We start from the raw sequence: 20,858 nt of genomic DNA on the forward strand, positions 1-20,858 counted from the left end.
CAGCAAAAAATGTATTTGCTCATCATGTTGTGTGCAAAATTTAAGTCACTGCAGTGTCACAAATGGTATGACTTATCCCCCCCAAACAGGATCATTTTAGCTTTGGCTGAAATCTGTGAAGTAAAATCTGCATCTTGCAGCACCACCTGGTGGTGAATCTCATTTCGTTTGATTCTTCGAATACTGTTGAATACGTTTTAATTAATGGCATAAAATCATTTTATTTCCATTAATAGACAATCCCAAAAGACTAAAGAAGCAAAATGTTCAGTTCAATTTAATTTGATTTTATTGTATGAAATGCTTGCATCATTTTTCTACAATAATCCAATAAATTTGACACAATTGCTAAAAACAACATTTTCCGCCATGCTGATATAGGAAATAATGGTCACGCTTCGTAACCAATGAGAGGCTTAACTTGAGTAAAAAAGCTGACCAATTAATGAGATTCTAAGACTTTCTGTCCAAATGTTGCGTTCATGTCATAGTGCGTTTGATCGCTAAATCTACAGTTCAGACAGGCTCTGAATGGAGAACATATTCAAAAACATCCCATATCAAGTAAGTCTTTATATACTTTCTAATATTTTGTATATATGCTTATGTAAATCACTTTTTATGAAATGTTTTCCATTTAATTTGTTTTTATTTTGGGCCCCCAGTCTTCTTTTTTCTTTACTACCCATTACGACCGGTGAGGCTGTCCAGGTGGGCGCGTGCATTGCGCAGCATCTCCATATACATCCTGTTGTTTTCGCTGCAAAGTAAAATACATATAATGAATATTGGCTTTAAGTTTGTGTGATCAAAAGTATCATAACTATATTAAAAGGAAGTTACAGTGCTCATTGAAGTTACTTCGGTTTGGGCACGCTGACCATTAAAACAGTAACCATTGTTGTTTCTTTTGCAAACGTGTTTGATTTAAAGTTACGTAAGTAATGTACTCGATAAACATACATATAAAATGATAATGCGTTACCTCGATAAAATTGGAAGAGTCTGACTCTGAAACATTCAAATGTAATTTAATAGCGACAAACAGTTACGTCACTCACGTGGCCACAGAGCGGTCAAACATCAGGTTGCTCATGTCCATGTAATACTGCGCATCTGTTCGAATGGCCGTCCAGTACTCATTAGCCTAATGAACAAACAATTACATGAAACGATTCTTACAGTGACTCACTCTATATGCTTAGAACATTTCACTAACATTTACCTGCTCCTGAACGGTGTAACCCCACTGGTTCTGAGAGTGGTGTGGATCCCAATATCCTGCCTGTCTCTTCAGCCTGATAAATCCCTTTGCCTCCTCTTCCTTCAGGAAAGGGGCAGCAAAACCCCCTAAAAACATTAACATCGACGGATATTATAATACTTGTAGGCGCATGTATTAAATAAGAATTCCTAACAACACTGACATAAATAGAAGTCATGAGCGAATCCTGGATGTTAAGTAGGTCTAGTAGAACACTGCATGTTTAAATTTTAAAACTATAATTTTCAAAACTATGTTTCATGACTTTAAATCTACAACACCAGCACATATACTTGCAGTAACAACAGAGGAGAAAACTTACCACTCAAAACAGCTAACAGGATCACAAACTTCATGTCTGTGAAATTATGAGTAAAGAAAATGTTTTAGAAGAAAGAGAGAAATGTGTAGACATCTAACTGCTTGAGCTGTCAGGTGTGAATACTGTAACGTTTCATTAAAACGAGACAGAAAGGGAGATTTACCTGCAGCGGTGTCATTCGTCTGAATGTGTGAGTGTTTCGGATTCAGCTTAAAATCCATCATGAAAAGTGAACAACACTTTCCTTCATAGATTTTTTTTCCTTTAATACCAGAAACCAGAAGGGAATGAAAGAACTCAAGCATCAGGGCAGGCCATCACTCTGAGTCAACATTTACATTTATCTGTTGCCAGCAGACCAAACAGCAGGCCTTCCCCCACAGCAGCCAGGCTGTGAGATTCAGCATAGAGATGTTACCGGCTGTATTTTTAGGCCATGACAGTCACTAAAACGTTTATTCTGTAAGACGTGTTTGGTTTAAATAAATTACAATTAGCGAAGAAAAGATGCTTACAAATGCTTTTTTCTAGACACAGCTATTCTTTGCTTTTTGGCTGCATTTTAAAACCCTTAAAAACAAAAGTTATGTTGAACTTTAAAGGTATTATTGCATCAACTTTTTCCACAAAAGATTCTCCACTCATGTTACTTTGAACTCTTATTGCATTATATTGCAATAGATATTTTTTTCTGTTTCAAATGGTATTACCAAATTCCTTATGTTTTATGTTATATAAATAACCATATATTATTGAACGCACGACCTATTTTTATAGTCTTGTAGAAGTAAAGCTTGTGTGTGTATGTCTACATTTCTACCACTAGGTGTAGTCCTATCCACACTGACTTTTGGTTAGAGCGTTCACTCTTTGTGTGACACAAATGGCAAAACAACTGCCATTTTTCCAAAATAATTTTTGTAATCTGTGTTGGTATATTAAGAAAATAAGTATGAGAAAATACACCGTGAAAAAAAAACACACTTAAAGAATAAAACAAAACAAACATAAATGTGGCCAGATGTTGATGCATTAAACTATTAACATAAAATCAGGAGTGAAACTGACAAAATGAAGCAGATTAATTAATAAACAAAAACTCCAACTTATGTGATGGATTTAATGAAAGGGAAATATTAACACATAAAGCAGCATTTTCTGAGGGAAGATAATTTAAAGCTTGCTTTTGAATCAGCTTAGACTTCCGGAAAAAAAAAAATCAAAGCAGGTCCCAGAAGGATTAATTTTCATTTTTACTTGTTGAGGTGCTGCGTTAGGTCTCATCCTTTTAAGTATGAGGAGGAGCCTGCCAGTGAATTTCTTTGTGTGATGTAATATTTAGGCCTACGATCTCGCTCAAACGCTGATGCAGCCACATGAAAATAACTATATAAAAGCTGAACTGAGGGTAACGGTTATCCAAAGAGAAACTACTGAGAATAATTTTAACTATTTATGAACCTAAGACTTTCTAATGATTGTTTCATACACATGTGACATTATACAATTATTTTTCAGCGTAATTGTATAATTTTTTATTTGTTTTTCTTTAACTGTGTAACATTTTCACTCGCCCCCACACACCGCACAAAACCTTTGAGCTCTTTTTGTTTGGGTTCGTCTGACACGCTCTGTCTGTCCTTTACCCTTGACACACTGCTGACCTTTTTCTACAGTAAACTACTAAGTGTGTATGAGAGGTCTGACCTTTCTGTCGCATCCCATAATAAACTGTCACCACCTGAACATTTTAACAGAGACAAATGGCAAGCTGGCAGCTAGTGAGACAAAAAAGGACGAGCTGTGTTGAGCGGACCAAGATGATCTTCATCATGTGGGCTAGATATTCACACGTACCTCAAACCAGCACATATTGGAGTGCAGAAAAGATGCATTTTATTTTTTGGGTTGAAAACATTTCAGATATGCACACACTTCTGAAAAGATTATAAATGACACAATGCAGATTCACGAATGCGTGCACACCTCCCACATCAAAGGTAGTGATTTAGATACAAACTAAAGCTCATCTGACCTCATTCTATCATGTACATGCATACATATGCGCCCTGCTGGGACTATGGGGAATATTTCAAATATTTAAGTTAGAAACAGGGCAAAGGACAAGATGGATGTTGAACAAAATATGTTACGATACTGAAAATTTCATGCATACTTTCTCATCATTGAGAGAATATCGAGATAGTGACAAATCTGTGATTATTTTTTCTGACTATCAGCTTTTAGTTGTACTGCGATGTGTGATTGTCAGTAATGATGTGTGCTAAGTTTGTTTCACGTAGTAGAAAAATACCATAAGGATTTGAAGAGAAGAAAAGACAAAGACGAAACAGGGAAGCAGTACCAGTAACGTCATAACATTAAGTAATTAAACAGAACAGTTTCCATTTATAAAAAAAAAATTGATAATTAACAGCTCCCTGCAGTCCTCACACTCCTTTCTGTGGTTATCATTTTCTCTTGTTCACTTCCTGGACTGGAGACATTTTAAACCTCAGCACTGAAGCTCACAATCAACTCAAAAAGGTGAAACATTAATTAAATAAGAATTGCACAGTGGCATCTTTCATGTTCATTCATATTACATACGTTTGCCAAACAACAGTGTTGGGAATACATCTGTACACGTCGTTAGGGTGGAAAATCTGAACGGTCTGTCTGAAAAAGGACTGTAGTATTTGGGTGAAAGAGTCCAGAGTATCATCAGCTGCCAGTTTGCTGGAGGATTGATTTTAAGAACTTTGAGCATAGAGATGTTTTTTGTTTTGGTTTTTTTAAATTGTGTGTTTGTGCAGTTGTAATGTGCACTGTGCATTGTTAAGTGGGGGCAAACAGCTATACAGAGTGTAGGAGGAGGCAAAACAGTGGAAAGAAAAACATAAAGTGAAAAAAAAATACTCCTGGTGCAACAGAGCCACAGAATCACTTTATAAACACAAACACACACAGAGACAGTACTGCATGCATAATGATGCACTTAATGTTTACACTCAACGAACACTTTGTCAGATGCACCTTAGTAATGTTTTGGACCCCTTTTACCTTCAGAACTGCCCAAATTCTTTGTTGTACACGTTTCTGGAAATACTTCAGAGATTTTGGTCCATATTGAATTGATGGCAATTCGAACAATTGCTGCAGATTTATCAGCTGCACATCAATGATGCAAATCTCCAATTACACCACATCACAAAGGAGCTCTATTGGATTGAGATCTGGTGATTTTGGAAGACATTTGATTACAGTGAACTCGCATTCTTGTTCAAGAAACCAGTTTGAGATGATTCAAGCTTTGTGACATGGTGTGTCACTGTGTGTGATTTGTTTACTTTTACTTCCTTCTCACTCCCTAGATGTTTTTTTTTTCTTTTACAGTGAGATTATTTGAAAGGATGAAGTTGGGATCAGAGGTTTCACACAGCCCACTGTGGCTTTCGGGACCACCTATTGAACAGATATGGGATGCTGTACCAAATCAGATCTAACAGCATAAATCTCCTCAGATGGAGCTCCATGTGGGGTAGGAAAAATAACTAATACCAATGGCGCAGGGCTGCTTCTTAGATAATACGCCCCTATTCCATTGAGAGAAGAAGAAGAGAGAAAGAGACAGGGAGCAAAGGCGGCGAGAACATTTGGAGAAATATGCAATGTTCCCCCTCATTGCCTGTTGGATTCTATTTCCGACTGAAATTATTTATGGACTGGAATAAATAGGTCATTTGATTATAAGCCAGTCTGGCACAAAAAGGAGACAAATATGACAAAAATGCAGTTGATGAACCTCTTTGTAAAGCTGGGAAGGGGGAAATTGCAGTGCGACGCGTGGCACTTCAATAAATGATGATCTACAGCTGTGGGAGATGGAGGGTATGCACTGGTGATTTGTACCTGCTACTTGGGTCAGAGTAAGTTTTCCTGTCAAACAGTGAGATAAAAAAAACGGACAAATGACAAATTTATTTATCTGGTATTTGTATAGCTACTCTTTGACCTTGTGTTTGATTTAAATGTGCACTTAGCAAAAGAAAAAAGATATATGTCAGTCACTGGGCAACTACCAATTTTACGAGTTGCTCAGAAAAGGCTATGCATAGAATCAAGCATGTAATGATTTGACTGATTGGACTGAGCAGATTGGTTTAAATCTTGCAGGATGTTACTTTCAGGCTACAATACTACTCCTGGGCTTAAGTAGCTTGTTTATCTGAGGTAGATAAGAGTATTGATACAACTTTTATTACACTTAATAGTGATATACGGCTACCAACTGATAACCTTATCCTAAGTTCACTAATGAATACATTTATTTACACTGTCAGAGCACTTATGCCATTTGGAGTTTTACTTAGGGTTACATATTCCTTATTTACTTTTAGATCTGTACTTATATAACAGTGCACAAATGGAATCAATTTTCATACCTTACTCTGTGCAAGAAAGATAAGATTTTTTTTCCATGAACATCTAAAAAAAGTCCCTGTTTAATTCTACTGTTTACTGTAATAGACTGCAGTGTATACAGGCGTGACTGGGAGAGCATACACACAGTCCTGTTTCCATCACTTCAGGGGACTTTACATTCAGGGTTTCGTTACATCATTGCCTGAGGTCAAACACTAACATTATCACCCCCAGAATGTGAGCAATATAAGTGGGCGGCACGCACACGCACCTTTATTTGATTAGACTAGTTGAGTTTAAGTAGACACTAATGTAATCTCTAGTCAGTGTCTCGTGAGCATGTTGTAGGATTTAACATTCAAATGTGAGCTAGTTTTCAGGGTTAGCACACAATTACTGGGTTACAGGCATCTCATCAGCCTCATCTGTGCTCATACTCCCGTGACAGAGGCTATTACTTTACTGTATCCTGTTGTGTTACCTGTGATGCGCACTCAGGCTGGGAAGGAGGTGCACTGTGCAGCGTTGTGTGCGTGTGCGTGTGAGGGAGACTGAAGCAGCGTGAACGTGCCAATCTGAACTCCGCACTCCTGTCTGTCAGTCTTTTTTTTCTTTTCTTTTTGCAAATCTCTCACGCCGTCCCGGTCCCCTTCGTTTTCCCCAGCCGCATGTTCATTTCACCGCCGAGCCGGATCAGAGTTCCCGTCTAGCCGACACAACCGCTGGAGTTCACCGGACGGTGCCAGCATGCGGTGCCACAAGTTTTGGAAACCGTGTTCGCTTGGATTTTATATTTGGATCGCAATGCTTTTCAGAGGTAGGTTTGGGGCAAAGTTGTTCTTCCCCTCCAGTTTATACAGATGATCTAATGAAGGGTACCGACTTGAAAACGATTTTTGTTTTTGGTTTTTTTTGAGGAGGATGGTAATTTAGACCTGAGTTTACGTCCTCAAACGACTAGTAGGGAATCTTTTCGGAATTTTCGGAAAGTTTTCTAACATTAAAAAACAATCAAAATTGATAGGATAATTTTAAATTGTCTGACATAAACAAACCAGAGTACGTTTAGATAATTTCATATCTGGATATAATGTGGAATTTTTTACTTAAGACCTCACAGTACAGGACTAGGTGACGGTTTTTTGTTTAGCAGTCACCATACACCTGCTGAATAACACTGGCTGCTGAATCTTTCACAGGCTATAGCCTGGGTAGGAAATTCAAAGATTTATAAATCTTTGAATTTCCTACCCAGAATCCAGACTAAAAAACAAGTTAAAGACGCAAAGAGTTATTTTTAAACACTGAGCATATGTGTGCATTACTCTCTACATTAATGTTTGCTGCGTTGAATGATGATGATGTGCATGCATGACTCTATAATGCATTGCTAAGCCCCATCCCATCATCAGCATCATCATCTAACATCTGGGTTGGTTACTTAACTCAGTGGTTTTGCTGAATCTGCTTTCCAAAGCACTGCTTTATGCATAGACATATGTCCACCGCGAACCCGAACCTGCCACCTTCCACTTCACCAGTCAGAAGGGAGGCAAGACCAGGAGACAAGGTCAAATCAAGTGATAAGACATTCTAACACATGTCACATATGGCTGTTGGCATGTATTGGTAATAGCACGCTAGTTATCCTTGAACAGGGTTAGCATGTAATGACTTCTCAGAATTGTGTGGTTTACCTCTTTCTTTTTTGTTGTTTTACATGAAGCAAGAGTAAAAACTTAACTGTCTTGGAAGCTTAGTTTTGCTTTATTGACATATGTGGACATGAACCAAAAAATGAAGGGAAGCGCAACAGAATGGATACAGTTTGTTTCACCCATTGATGTTTTTTTTTTTTTACTGTCTTTTAAGTGGCTACCAAAAATCAAGCACAGACACGACTCCACAGCACGCTGTTCAAACAGGGCATCATAACTGATGAAGCAAAAGCGATGAGCCCCATGCCAAGTAAAGGGTATTACCTCTCTCCATGTTAAAGGGGACAGAGGGAAAACAATTAATCCATTAAAGTACTTCAGGGAGTAAACTGGCACATCCAGAAAACATGCTTAGACTCACAGGGGTCCAATATAAAGACTGTAACCTCCCCCAACCACCCACAGACACACACATACACCCACCCACATACACACACACTACTCTGACTACACCAATGGCATCCTACTGAAACAACAGCCTCACTGCATACGTGTGACTCAGAATCAGATGTTTTTATTTAAAATAGCAGGGAAAAAACAAGACAAAGCAAAAAAAGAACAACCTGAACTAGTCTTCTACCAAGTGTTTCTAGTCTTCTAGTGTTTTCAAAATCAAATACTGGTTGACCATAGAGTTGTATTTGTTGCATCCATCCATCCATCCATCCATCCATCCATCCATCCATCCATCCATCCATCCATCCATCCATCCCTTCTATTCTGTTTTGGCAGCAGGGTACACCTTGGATAGGTCACCAATCTATCGCAGGGCTAACACAACCATTCACACTCACATTCACACCTATGGGCAATTTAGAATGATCAATTAACCTTACCTCACTAATTGCATGCCTTTGGATTGTGGGAAGAAGCCTGAGTACCTGGAGAGAACTCATGTAAATATGGGAACAACATGCAAAGTCCACACTCTTAAATTGTTAATGTCTAGAATGGCTAGCTAGGGTGGTAGTGGTGGGAGAAATTTATGTGTGTACCTGTATGTGTGTGCAGAATATTTATAAATGTTAATATTCTATAAAAACTGTTTATATGTTTAGTAAAATAAAATAGTAGAGTTTTATACTTAATGAAAAAATATTAATGATTACTTTGGATTAAAAAATTAATTAAGGTTGATTTCAATTGAAAACAGGGATGTAGAGGTTCTTATGGTAGTTTCCTCCACTCTACTGAGTCAAACAAAACAGAACAGTGACCCGAAAAAACTGATGTTGTAGAGCTCTTTAACGTTTTCTAGTTTTGGTTATCTTTATTTGTAAAGCTCTCCTCAAATTATTTTCCCATCCTTTACCACCCTTGGAAGTCTGTGATTACTCAAACATTTATAACACAGCATGTTGTGCAGAAATAGTTAACAGGTTGTTCTGCTATTAAGTTAAACTCAAATGTTTAAAAGTAAACCTAAAACATTTTTATTTTGCATTAACCATGTAGGTGTTGAAGGATTTTTGTTTCCAAATCTGTAAAAGCATGTGGGTTGTGTTCAGTGTATACGAGATGTGGTGGTCACAGACTCAGTGCAGCACTTCAGAGGTCTTAGCTCCTGGATTAGGATTACAGTGGTGTCAGGAAGCCATAGATTGTAAATCTCTCCTCTATAAATTCATCTATCTAGAGGTCCATTAACAAACTGCATCATACACGATTATGCTCGCTACTGTAGCCAGTCACACAATGCTGGAAATGATGTGTTAATGGATGAGTTCATGGTTCATCAGTTGATTTAAACATCCCACACACAGAATGGTTATAGTGTGTGTGCTTGCTCTTTGGAAGCCCAGAGCTGCACAGAGAAGTGACAAGCATTATTAGTTAGCAACAGAATATGTGGATGGTTAAATCTATTATATGAATTACAGTTTTCTGTTTTATCTCCATCCTAACGGTCTCCTTTACTTGCATCATTTTTAGCTCTAGGTCATTTCTCTAGTTTCACCCTTTTATTAGGGTTTTTTTTTACACTACTTTAAGTCATAGTCTTACTGCCTCACTAAAATATTTTGTGCTTTATTGAAGTTTACAGGTTCAGAGACCCTAATTTAAGTCCTTTAAGCATGATCAGGAATATGATGAAATGTAAAGGAATCCAGGATTTTAAAGGCTCTGTGATGGACTGGTTTTCATCCATCTCTTACACCTCCATCTAGCACAAATTATTTTTTCTCCCTGGATTCTTTTTGTACTTCCTGCTTAACTCAAATCAACTAATTTCCCAGAGTCTCATGTTCTTCCAGTCTCCCCAGCTGCATTTTGAATCAGGTTAGGTAATAGGCTAGTGACCTGGGTTCAAATGTAGGTTTAGAGCTGCTGAACATCTGGATGCTTCACTGCTGACCTCCCCTGACTGATATGTTTCCTTGCCAAACGACTGATAGTAAAATAATGAGCTGCTAGACCATGCCAGTGTAGATATGTCCTCAATTTACATGAATGCACACTTGCCTGGTGTTGGAGCCAGAGCGCAACACACAGTTTATAAGAATCATGCAGATTCTTATAAACAGAATCACACAGAAAAGCACTGTGCAAAAGTCTTGAGCCACCCCTCATTCTTTAATGTGTTGTTAGAAAATGGGAAAGATGTCCGGCGTCTTATTGAAACATGTAGAGTCATATGTGAACAAACTTGAAAGCCAATATTTGGTGTGATTATCTTCATTCTTCAACAGAGTCTGAAAGCTTTAGGTAATTTCTTTAAGTAGTCCTCAGGAATAGTTCTCCAGGCCTCTTCAAAGACATAGAAAAGCTCTTTGGATGTTGGTTTCCTTTTGCTCTGTCCTCTGTCAAGATGATCCCACACTGCTTCATGACATAGTTGGTTAAACGGGTCAGATTCTTGATTGGTTCATATCTGGATCATATCTTCATATCTGGTGAGTGGAAGTTTTTATTTTAATTAGCAGTTTTAGATCTGCCTAAAACCTAAATCAGGGGTTCCTCAAAGCACTGCCCTTGGTCCATTACTCTTTACAATTTGCACGATCTCACTTAGTACTGTCATAAGCAATCACAGTATACAGAAATCTGACCACATTAACACAGTATTGAAGTCACTTCACTGACTCCAAGTGCAATATAGAATTACCTTTAAAATCCTTTCAAGGATTAAGCCTATTATATCACAGAGCTCTCAATGGTTAGGTCCCACACTACATCTCTGACTTGCTCACTGTTTATTAACCAGTCAGAACTCTCAGGTCGTCAGACTGAGATGACAGGATTAGTCTCACTATACTGAGGGTGCTTTCAGTTATTGTGTTTCTGTTCTTTGGAAGGAGCTGTCTGCTGACCTGAGATATTATTAAATGTGTGTGTAAATTCAAATACAACCTCTAAACCTTTTTATTCAGACAGCCTTACACTCCATAGGGGTTTTTTAGTTTGTCTTGTTTTATTTGAATTTGTTATTTTTACTGCTTTATTGTAAACCTACACCATACATGTTTTTATGTTTTTATCTTCTGGGTTAAGCACATTGAATTAGCATATAGTGAAATGTGCCATTCAATACTGTTCAACACTGTTTCATCCCTGGAGTATGTTGCTATTTCTTGTTTCTGTCACTATAGTGTCTGGATTCTATTATCTCTCCACACTGTCACTGTACTGTGTTGGCCACAGTCTACAAAAGAGATTCATATCTATGCTGTTCACCTTTCTATTATTGTTTTATTTAGAGTAAAAAAGAAGATTTGAAGTGCTGTATAAGTACTTTAAAATTGACAAACTGTTAGTTGTAGGAGTTTGTGGTGTAAAACAAGGTGTGTTGTCCTGATCTAATTCCATCTCCTAGAAGCAAATTATAAAGTCTTAAACTTTATTTGTTTGAACCTGTGAAAATCTGTTTCCCCTGCAATGATCTGCATGTAGTGCAGCTGTTATTGTTTTGAAAAAATAACTGTGCGAGGCGATAACTTCTTTTTTACTAGTATGTTGACCATTTTCCTGAAACCTTCCTTACTCATTGTATGTTTGGTCACTTATCTTGGACATCTGAAGTGACATTGGACAATTGTTCTAGGTTGACATCACTGGCCCTAAATCTGAATTATATCCAAACTACAGGTAATGATCTGCCTCTAGGATCAAAATCTTTGCCTTCTGCTGTGCCAGACATTTGATTTTTGTTTTTGACGTTCTGTTATATGTAGTATGTCACTGCAGTCAAGTGAATTCAGGAAATTTCAGGCTCTGCGGTGCAAGGAACAGCTGTGATTGGCACATGCAGGCACGCTGTCAGAGAGAGCTTGATTTGCTTTTACTTCATGTCTAGCTGTAGCACACATTTTCATTATCAGTCAATCACGTTCATTTAAAACTGCAGGAAGTTGAAATTGTGATTCAGATTAAAATGTGATTAATTGTGCAGTCACCTTCCATCTTTTAGTCTTGACTTCTGGATTCAAAAAGCTAACTAACCTTTAAAATCGACAAAACAATGTGTAAGATCACACAAGGTATACCTATCATCCTGCCTATAGTGATGTTACGCATTCATTACCAATGCTGCAGCAGTATTTTTTTGTGTCAGACATATAATTTGTTGATATCTGCAGGACGGACTGCATTTTAAAAATATCAGTATGTTTCATAGCTGAGAAGTCCGTCTATTGATACTGCTTCAAAAAGACCCAGTTACGTTACATCCCAGTCTATTTAAGCAAAATATACAGTATTTGTTAAATGTTTATATGTTACGCCTAACTGCAAACAAGGAATGTATTATAGTTTGCACTCTAGCCTGTGTTTACATTCTGATTTGGTGTGTTTATTTTTCCAGCTGCCAGCAGATTTGATTTATATTCAGCAAGTTTATCATCTTTGGACTAAAAACATTCACGGTGTGACTTCGGCATCAGATATATTGCACATTCATTCAATAGTGGAAATTTTTCCATATTTGTTTCTTCCGCAAACACTCATAAATACAGTGCACTAATGCCATATATTTGCATGAGAAAGGGTCTAGATGCGTAGCATTTGTTGTGATGTCGACTCTCCGGGCCCTCAGGGAGTGGCATTCTGTTAGCAGCTCCTTTGTGCAGCATAGTCCTTGCCAGATTCATCACTCTAGTCCCAGGGCACTGTGGGTTCAGAGCCTTTTTGTGTTCCATACTGGATGATAGATCTGGCTTTTTGCATCAGGTTTTATGAGATTTGCCAAGTTTGTTGTGTGAAACAAAATTACGATAAATAATAATAGATCTGTTTCTTGTGTAGAGTTATTTTATTTGTATGTTTTGTGCTTTTCTCTTAGGGACAAACCTCAAAAGAAAGAACCTGCTGGCTGCATGTAAATTAATGTTGAGTCACACTAAAGTGAATGTCTTTAAAGCCTTTTATTTGTATTTTAATCTTCCCGAGCCTTTTGTTACTACAGCTTTGTAGTGTTGCTGTTTATTCACCAGGATTAAAGTTACATCATTTAGAACCTCGGGGGTCCCAGCTATACCAGAGTCCCCGGGTTAACTGTGAACAATGTCTGTCTAGGAGCAAGATCACTGGTGTGAATAACAGTTTATGAAGACTGTTACACTCCAGCTGCAGGAAAAAAACATCTATAACAATTGCTCCATCACTTATGGATTATATATTATGCTGAAGACAGTTTTGACATTAGGAGATAATGCCTTTTGAGTCCTTTTAAATTGATTAATGTTCATGAGATGCAATTTTGCTGCATCATCTCACTACTGTTATACATTTGAAGGCTGATGATGGGTGTCACTGTCTCAGGGTATAGGCAGAGGCAAGTGCAGATGAGGAAGAGATGGAGTGGCACAAGTATTTCAACCTTTTGCCTAAGTAAAAGGTCTAAAAGTCCTGAACGTCTGAGCTATGGATAGTAAACATAAATGGAGACAGCACAGTGGAGCACCACAGGGGCCTGCATCCTCCACAATGCAGCCCCTTGATGGGGTTAAACTCTCTGCAGCATGGATATGATTGCATCATTGCACCCCGATCTGGGAACCAGTCTTTCCAGTGCTACAGTAACTGGTCAATAGTCAATATGCTCTGATGGTGTCATCTGTTTAGTATAAGAACCAGATGTGATGTTTTCCACAGCACCAGTATCGTCTTCAGTTTTAGATTCAGGTTGTAAAATGTGACTCACAGACAGCCGGCTAGCACATGTCCTCATAACCTCGGGGCTGATACAATGACATAGCACAGGCACACCAAGAATACTAAACACACCATTTCTGTCCCATTTGTTACCACTTATCTGTTAAATATCAGCATTCCCATTGATTAGTTTTCACTCAACTAATCACTCCAATAACTTCAAGTTAGTTAGCAATTTTCAGGCATGAATTTCAAACAGGCCTGAAGTCCTTTATTCACATGCAGTAAATAGCAGGTAGGTCTGCTGTAGATGTGTTTTCACTGCAGGAAACACTCAGTTTGATTTTGGTAAGGGTGCTGTCTTAGTTCTATCTGCTATGGAGATGGCAGGTTAAAGACAATTTAATGCGATCCAGTGTCTGATATTTGCTTTCTTACCTGCAGCTGAGCTGGAAAAAGGTCGAGGGCTGCTGTGCATGTGTGAAAACAACTGAAGTTACTCAGCCTTATGTCAATATTGCAAGTTTAGTTACATAATATTTTGGATTTGCCCAAAGCATAATAGTAATTAAATCACTTTTAACTGTATAGGTAATCTACACAATAGATTACCTAATATTCATGATTCATGTGGTAGATTATCTTGACAAAGGGAAAAAATGGACCGAGAAACAAAGCCATTATCATCGCTGCACAATGGAAAGCAGCTCAGCGTGGATAGGTTTACCTGGCCACAACAGGGGCCCTGATTTAAGAGCTGGTCATTTAGTACTCTGCTTAAAATAGCAATCCTGTTGTTTGGGTGTTTGTCTAAGAGGTATGTGTGACAGCAAGAAGGAGAATGAGTCCCTCAGGCTGTTTGTGTGTGAATAGCCTGTCTGATGAGCCTGTTTAGAAGCCTCATCTGAACATACTGACCTAGTAAAAGTATCCAAAAGGGACAGAATCAAATAGCTGAATTTCTCAGTATATATTAATTTGTGAGCATGAAAGAGAGAAGATTAATGTGCTTAAATGCCACCCCAAAATCACAATCACTTTGCGATGGTCACCTTCTGCCTGTTTGTTTGGCCTCACATGACCTCGACCTCAAACGACTCTGCTATTTGTTTGCAGCTGATTGGAAATAAATTGCATAGGTGACAGTGCTGATTTGGATGGTTTTGTTCATATTTTTGTGTGCGCCATCTCATTCTCTGTAAATAAGAGCAAAAGGATAGAAAAGGGAGAATGTACTTTTCATTTTCTTGTAAAGATTTGCTCTTGACATTCAAAAGTGCTTCAGATAATTTATATTTGTGGAAATAATCAACATAAATCCATCCATCCATCCATTTTCAGCTAAGTCAGTGACATTTGCGTACAACACATAATTTAGATATCGTAGATATTTTGTACTAAAACGAATAATTTGAGCTTCACTGATCACATAAGAACAAATTTCGGTTACATTTAAGCCCTCAGACAAGTTCTCATAACGTTGATTAAGTCTTTTAGCATTAATGATATTATGAAAGTTGCCTTGCTATTACCTAGTTTTTCAAAATTTAAAATCTGGTATCTTATAGTGATACTTTTTAGTTTATAGAGCAATGTGTAATTTGTTGGAGGTGAAGGAAGTAAAAATCATTGCACTGGAAAATGAACAAGCTACAGCTAGGTGGAGGTGGTGGAAAGACCAAGGAAAGTTTTGAGCAGCGTCTGATTCCAAAGTTAAAAAATAAGAACCAGAAGTTAGAAAGATAAGACCTGCACTGCAGATTTAAGGTGTTTCTTTAGACTATGTCTAAAAGAGTCCATCCCACAAAGCACCAATATCATTATTAATTTCTTTAGTATTTGAAGACCTCTAAATTTTTGCTCGCATACAACATCAACACAGACTGATTGAGAGACAAGCGACACATTTCTGGACAGGTTGTCTTATCAGCACAGAGCTAAAAACATAATGATATTCATACCAAATTCACATCTCCATGGGTCTCACATTTTTAATTTCCTCTCCATTCAGTTCCACAGTCATCTGTGAGCTAGAGCGCACATCCAATATTCTTCTAATAAATTTCATGTCAAGGAAATCCACACAAATAAAATTGGCATGGTCTGTAGTAGTAGACCATTTGAATATGTGAAATGCATTAAACTTTCCCCCTGGTGGTGCCTTGGAGTGACCAGGAGCAGGCTGGCTCTCCTTATTAGAACTAAATGCATGCAGACACCTCGGGGTAAGCTCAGAGTACCAAATCATTATGAATTGTAATGTGGACACATCATTGTGAGCCTGTGAGTGTACTGAGTTAAAAACAAATCACCTGTTTCTGTGGAATCTGTGTCTAATGTGGAAATGAGGATGAGACTTGTATTGACATCAACAACACATTGCCATTGTGTTTGTTCTTGACTCAGAGGTAGCTGTTTTTTAAAAATGAAATTTAGCCTCTTTTTAAATTTACAGTTGCATATTCTTTTATTGTTGTTGTTTGTATACAGTGAGTCAGCAGCAATCTCCTGCTGGATGCCTCAGTGTTTCACCGGTGATAAAGATACTGACACAGGGTAAACAGGTCATCAGAGCCATGGGATGAAACCGAACGTCATTAACTGGGAGGGAGAAAGGCAAAATATAGAACTACAATGGGCTGCAGCGGGCTCAGTGGGGCTGAGCATGACAACACAGCTTTTCTCCCACTTTCTTTCTTGTTCTCACTCACTTCTGTGGTTGCTCTCTGGGAAAGGTCCAGGTTCTTCTGATGTGGTAGGGTCCCCTTTCTTCATACTAGCTGCAGTTAGCTCACCAAATAAAATGAAGTTTTATGTTTAATTGAGAAGTATTAACAGCAGAAGTCTGTCGAAAAGAGAATTTGGTTAAACTTGAAGAAAATGTTTCTTTGTTCAAAACTTGGCTGCTTAAGTATTTTGTTTGAAGTAAAGTAGACGTCCTTCTGACAATTCCTGAATTTTCTCTCACATAAACAATAAATTTAACTCAAACAGAACCCTGAAAAAAGTGCTTTCATCCACAGTAATCCACAATTAAGTGCATTTTTCTGCAACAGTGTGTGGCCTACCAGTGTTTGTGAGCTTTCTGAAGGAGGCAGAGATAGTCACTACTTGTTCCAGTGGCAGTATAGACTCAAAGTTTGGTTCCTGAGACTGAGACAATTGTCTCTTGACCTTCTCTGCTAATATCTACAAATGGTCTGACCTTCACTTTTTAAATGTACATATAAATAATGAACAGATTCTCTGTTGTAAAGTTGAGCTAATAATCAATAATTTTGTGACCTTTTCATAGGCTGATCATTTCCTGTAGTGATCTATATGGGGTTAGAGGGACTGAGCATTGAAGGCAGTTGTTGTATAACATTAGCCTGAGTTTAGCAGGGATAACATGCATAGTATAAAAGACACAATACGTTAAAATGAAATATGTTAATGATGCAGCTTAGTTTCAACAAATACCCCCATGGTCAAAAGTAAATGCATTAATAAACATGTTATTTTTTAACTGGCAAGTTATTCATGTACTGTAGTTAGGGAAAGTTTGTGGCTCTTCTATTAATAACACCAGCATTCAACCCTTAAGTCCCCCCTAAAAAAAACCAGCAGAGATTTTTGGGGGCCTTAAGTAACATACTCCTGAACTGGAGTAGAACAAGGATTTTCTCTTCCCAACAACCACAAACCGCCTGCTGGTCTTCTGCTGGTGCAATGGTGGTTAGCGCAGACATGTCACAGCAAGATGGCTGTGAGATCGTTTTTACGTGGCGCTTGTATGTTCTCCCTGTTACTGTGTGGGTTATCCCACTAGGTTAATTGGTGATTCTAAATCAGCTGTATGCAAGATAGATATGTGAATGCTATACACACACAGTGATGCTCTTTTATATATACATTTTCAGAAAGAGAGTAAGGAAGTAAATACTATGAACCCAAATGTTGTTTTGTCAGGACTCTGTAAAAATCTGTATGTATTTGCATATATTTGTACAGTGTACAGGCAATAGAACTTCATTATTAAAGTAGGACCCCATTCAGTAATAGTATTTGGTAGTATTTTGCAGTATTACAATTTATTTCTTTAATTAAAGACATTAACTGGTAAATGGTAAATGGCCTGTATTTGTATAGCGCTTTACTAGTCCCTAATAATAATGGATACTTTATTGATCCCCATGGGGAAATTACTTGTTTTTCTCTGCATTTGACCCATTCACTCAGTGAAGCAGTGGGCAGCCCACTAAGCAGGCGCCCGGGGAGCAGTGTGTAGGGACGGTACCTTGCTCAGGGGTACCTCAGGGTAGCCGTTAAGTGGATTCGAACCGCCGACCTTCCGATCATGGGGCGACCACTTTACCTACTGAGCTATCCCTGCCCCAAAGGACCAAAGGACCCCAAAGCGCTTTACACAACCAGTCAACCACCCATTCACACACACATTAACCCATGTAGAACACTCTTATCTCCCTGCAACAGGAACACATTTGCCCAAATGGGTGAATAAAGTGCCAAGAAAGTGCTCCAACTGAGGGTCTACATCAGTTGACCTATCATGGATCACCATTAAAACAGTTTTCACATTTTTTCCCAACTGTGCAAATTGCTAAGAAGACTCGTAGAATAACATATACGTGTTAAAAGTATATATATATATATATTTATCTTTTTCCTTGGTTTAGTTTAGTGGTGTAAATGGAGTCATTTGGAATTGAAATGAACTTTGTGTAAAGGTGACTGAGATATAACCTCAAAGGTCAAACCTCTCAAACTATTTATATAATATTCTTAGTTCTGAAAATATTTGATTGACCTCTCTTGTTTGACCAGCAAGGTCTACACATATTCTGAGTATAAAATGAATGCTTTTCCTTTACGATACCTTCTAACACTGATGCACGGTAATCTTTCATATTTCCCCCTCAGAAACATATTACCACATGGAAATCACAAATTAATACAATAAATATATGTCATATATTTTCTATATTTTTTTTCTCTCTTTAATATATTGACCTATAGTGTACTGACCTTGGTAAGACTTGAGTGAGAAACCAAATCCATCATAATCCGAGTCTAGAAAATAATTAGCATCTGTGTTAATGAGCCACACCCATACAAGTTCCTAATTAAAAGTGTGTCACTCTCACTTTCTTATTTCAAAAAGAAAGCAACATTAACAATAATCTAATTCAATCTAAGCCAAATCCAAACAAAAAAAATTAAGAAAACATATTTGACTAAAAAAGGAAAGAATTTTTTTTTATTTCTTTGAGGATTATCTTTATAGACAGTTTTCTATTATACTTATTTAAACAATAGAGCAGATTTGGAAAACATTGAGATAAATAGTGAAGGTGATTAAGAAAAATAGCTCCCACTGCTCCCTTTACTTCCTTCTTTCATTCCCTCTGCTGGATGCGTAATCTTTGTTTTGTTTTGAGGACGCCTCTCGCTGTGTTGGTGGAAATTATTCCTTCATTGCATCTACTCATATAATCTTCATTAGTGAGATGATTAAAAAGAAAAAGAAAAAACAAAACAAAAGGTATGAATCTACCCCTTCCTCCCTAATGTACACTGCACACGGTTGTATGTGAATTAAAGTTTGCAGTGGTTTATTTGACTTGATTATTTAATTCCTTATAAACTTGGTTTTATGATACAAGCTGCAACAGAGACTGAGGTTTCAAATCTTTTTGATTGGTTTAGTTATGTTTGTTTGGCCCTCTGTTCACATTTCACAGTAATAACACATAAAAGTGACACAGGAGGGAGATTGGCCGGATAACAGCTGCAGACGAGGCTGTGTTTGAGTCATTGTGAATGTGTGCATGCAAATTTTATTGAGGGTATATCGACATATTTATAACTTTGTTGTGCTGTGATTTCTTTAAAATGTCTTTTTGACCTTGCAGAAGAAATCAACTTTTAACATACTCGTAGTCCATTCCAACACGTTTTTAAAAAGAAAGAAAAACAAATGGTACAGATGGTGAATAATGGTTCAGCATGCATGTGTGTGGCTATTAATGAGTTTAAATGTTTACGTGGGAAAAATATTTATTTATCAATCCCACTTGAGCAGAAGGTACTGGGCCTCGGGTGGATGGGTGCATAAAGTCTGAGAGTGTGAGGAGTCTTAGGAGCAGTCAGAGGGCATCTGCTGTGCTGAGCAGCTTCTTGCCTTTGACCTAAGGCTCCGTCCTCCTATAATTCTTCTCATTATAGTCCTAATGGGCCAATCAGCAGCATGCTAAGCCAAAGGCATGCTTCTATCATCTTCACAGCTTTGCAGGGCTGTGTCAGTAATCCCTTCTCCTTTTTCCCATTCATACTACATGCCTTCTCTGATGTATTTGTTCTGTTTCACTGGATTACTCCATCCAGCAATTCACTGTTGACTGCCCTCTGATGTTAATATGAGGAAGTCCTTTTACTGTTTGCATTAGAGTATCTATATGCATGGGAAGAGTAGCAATTTGGTATCTAGAAAACAATGTGTGGATTTAATGACCTGTGTGCTGTTGACCATGTTTTGAGAGTGTTGTGATTCCCAAAACATATTGGTCCTATGAAATCCTTTAAACAAACTATCAAAAAATAACAAAGATAAAAAATGTATGGGATTTAGTATTCCATCCACCCATCCATCCATCCATCCATCCATCCTTCCATCCATCCATCCATTTGCTTCTGCTTATCCTTTTCAGGGTTGCAAGGGGTGCTGGAGCCTATCCCAGCTGTCTTAGGGTGAGAGGCAGTGTACACCTTGGACAGGTCGCCGGTCACCATGTAGCACATCATCATATACCAGCTAGCCCAACATCAGTAACCCTTCAAACGTCACTGCTGTTTAGTTTCCTGTCTTCATTTATGCCAGAAGTGATAGCAGAGCTATATGTTTTAATTTTTTCAGAAATTCCTCAGTCAGAACATGGTATATCATGTTTAGGTGGGAAACTAGGCGAGCTAACTTTCTGCTAACTTCTAACTCAGTGAAATTGAATAAATTCTGTTTTTATGGATGCCTGGATTTTAA

The 20,858-nt window shown here is 37.9% G+C and overlaps 2 protein-coding genes across 2 annotated transcripts in view; one reads left to right on the forward strand and one right to left on the reverse strand.

The window, feature by feature from the left end:
• Nucleotides 1-279: 279 nt before the first annotated feature.
• On the reverse strand, nucleotides 280-1,912 carry LOC146677777 (uncharacterized protein C3orf85-like). The gene is made up of 5 exons (XM_085426231.1): nucleotides 1,750-1,912; nucleotides 1,587-1,622; nucleotides 1,226-1,350; nucleotides 1,062-1,147; nucleotides 280-760 (listed from the first exon to the last, which is right to left on the reverse strand). The coding sequence occupies exons 1-5, from the start codon at nucleotides 1,889-1,891 to the stop codon at nucleotides 682-684; spliced, it is 468 nt and encodes a 155-aa protein (XP_085282357.1). The 5' UTR covers nucleotides 1,892-1,912; the 3' UTR covers nucleotides 280-681.
• A 4,605-nt stretch (nucleotides 1,913-6,517) lies between these two features.
• LOC146677778 (neuronal acetylcholine receptor subunit alpha-7-like) overlaps nucleotides 6,518-20,858 on the forward strand; it is a 37,485-nt gene continuing 23,144 nt past the window's right edge. Inside the window, exon 1 of the mRNA XM_085426209.1 lies at nucleotides 6,518-6,828. Within this exon, the coding sequence (XP_085282335.1) occupies nucleotides 6,759-6,828 (70 nt within the window). The 5' untranslated portion in view covers nucleotides 6,518-6,758. The remainder of the gene's footprint in view (nucleotides 6,829-20,858) is intronic.

The sequence above is a fragment of the Rhamphochromis longiceps genome, linkage group LG2, assembly GCF_057381845.1.
Source record: "Rhamphochromis longiceps isolate RC_006_pf linkage group LG2, R_longiceps_female_GT1.1, whole genome shotgun sequence".
NCBI classification, from domain to species: domain Eukaryota; kingdom Metazoa; phylum Chordata; class Actinopteri; order Cichliformes; family Cichlidae; genus Rhamphochromis; species Rhamphochromis longiceps.

What these genes read in the sequence shown, in the direction of transcription:
- LOC146677777 (XM_085426231.1), bottom strand. Translation starts at nt 1,891, where the DNA reads ATGCTTGAGTTCTTTCATTCCCTTCTGGTTTCTGGTATTAAAGGAAAA. An exon ending in GTTACACCGTTCAGGAGCAG is followed by an intron (nt 1,148 to 1,225) that starts GTAAATGTTAGT and finishes TTTGTTCATTAG; the next exon opens with GCTAATGAGTACTGGACGGC. An exon ending in TTTGACCGCTCTGTGGCCAC is followed by an intron (nt 761 to 1,061) that starts GTGAGTGACGTA and finishes TTTACTTTGCAG; the next exon opens with CGAAAACAACAGGATGTATA.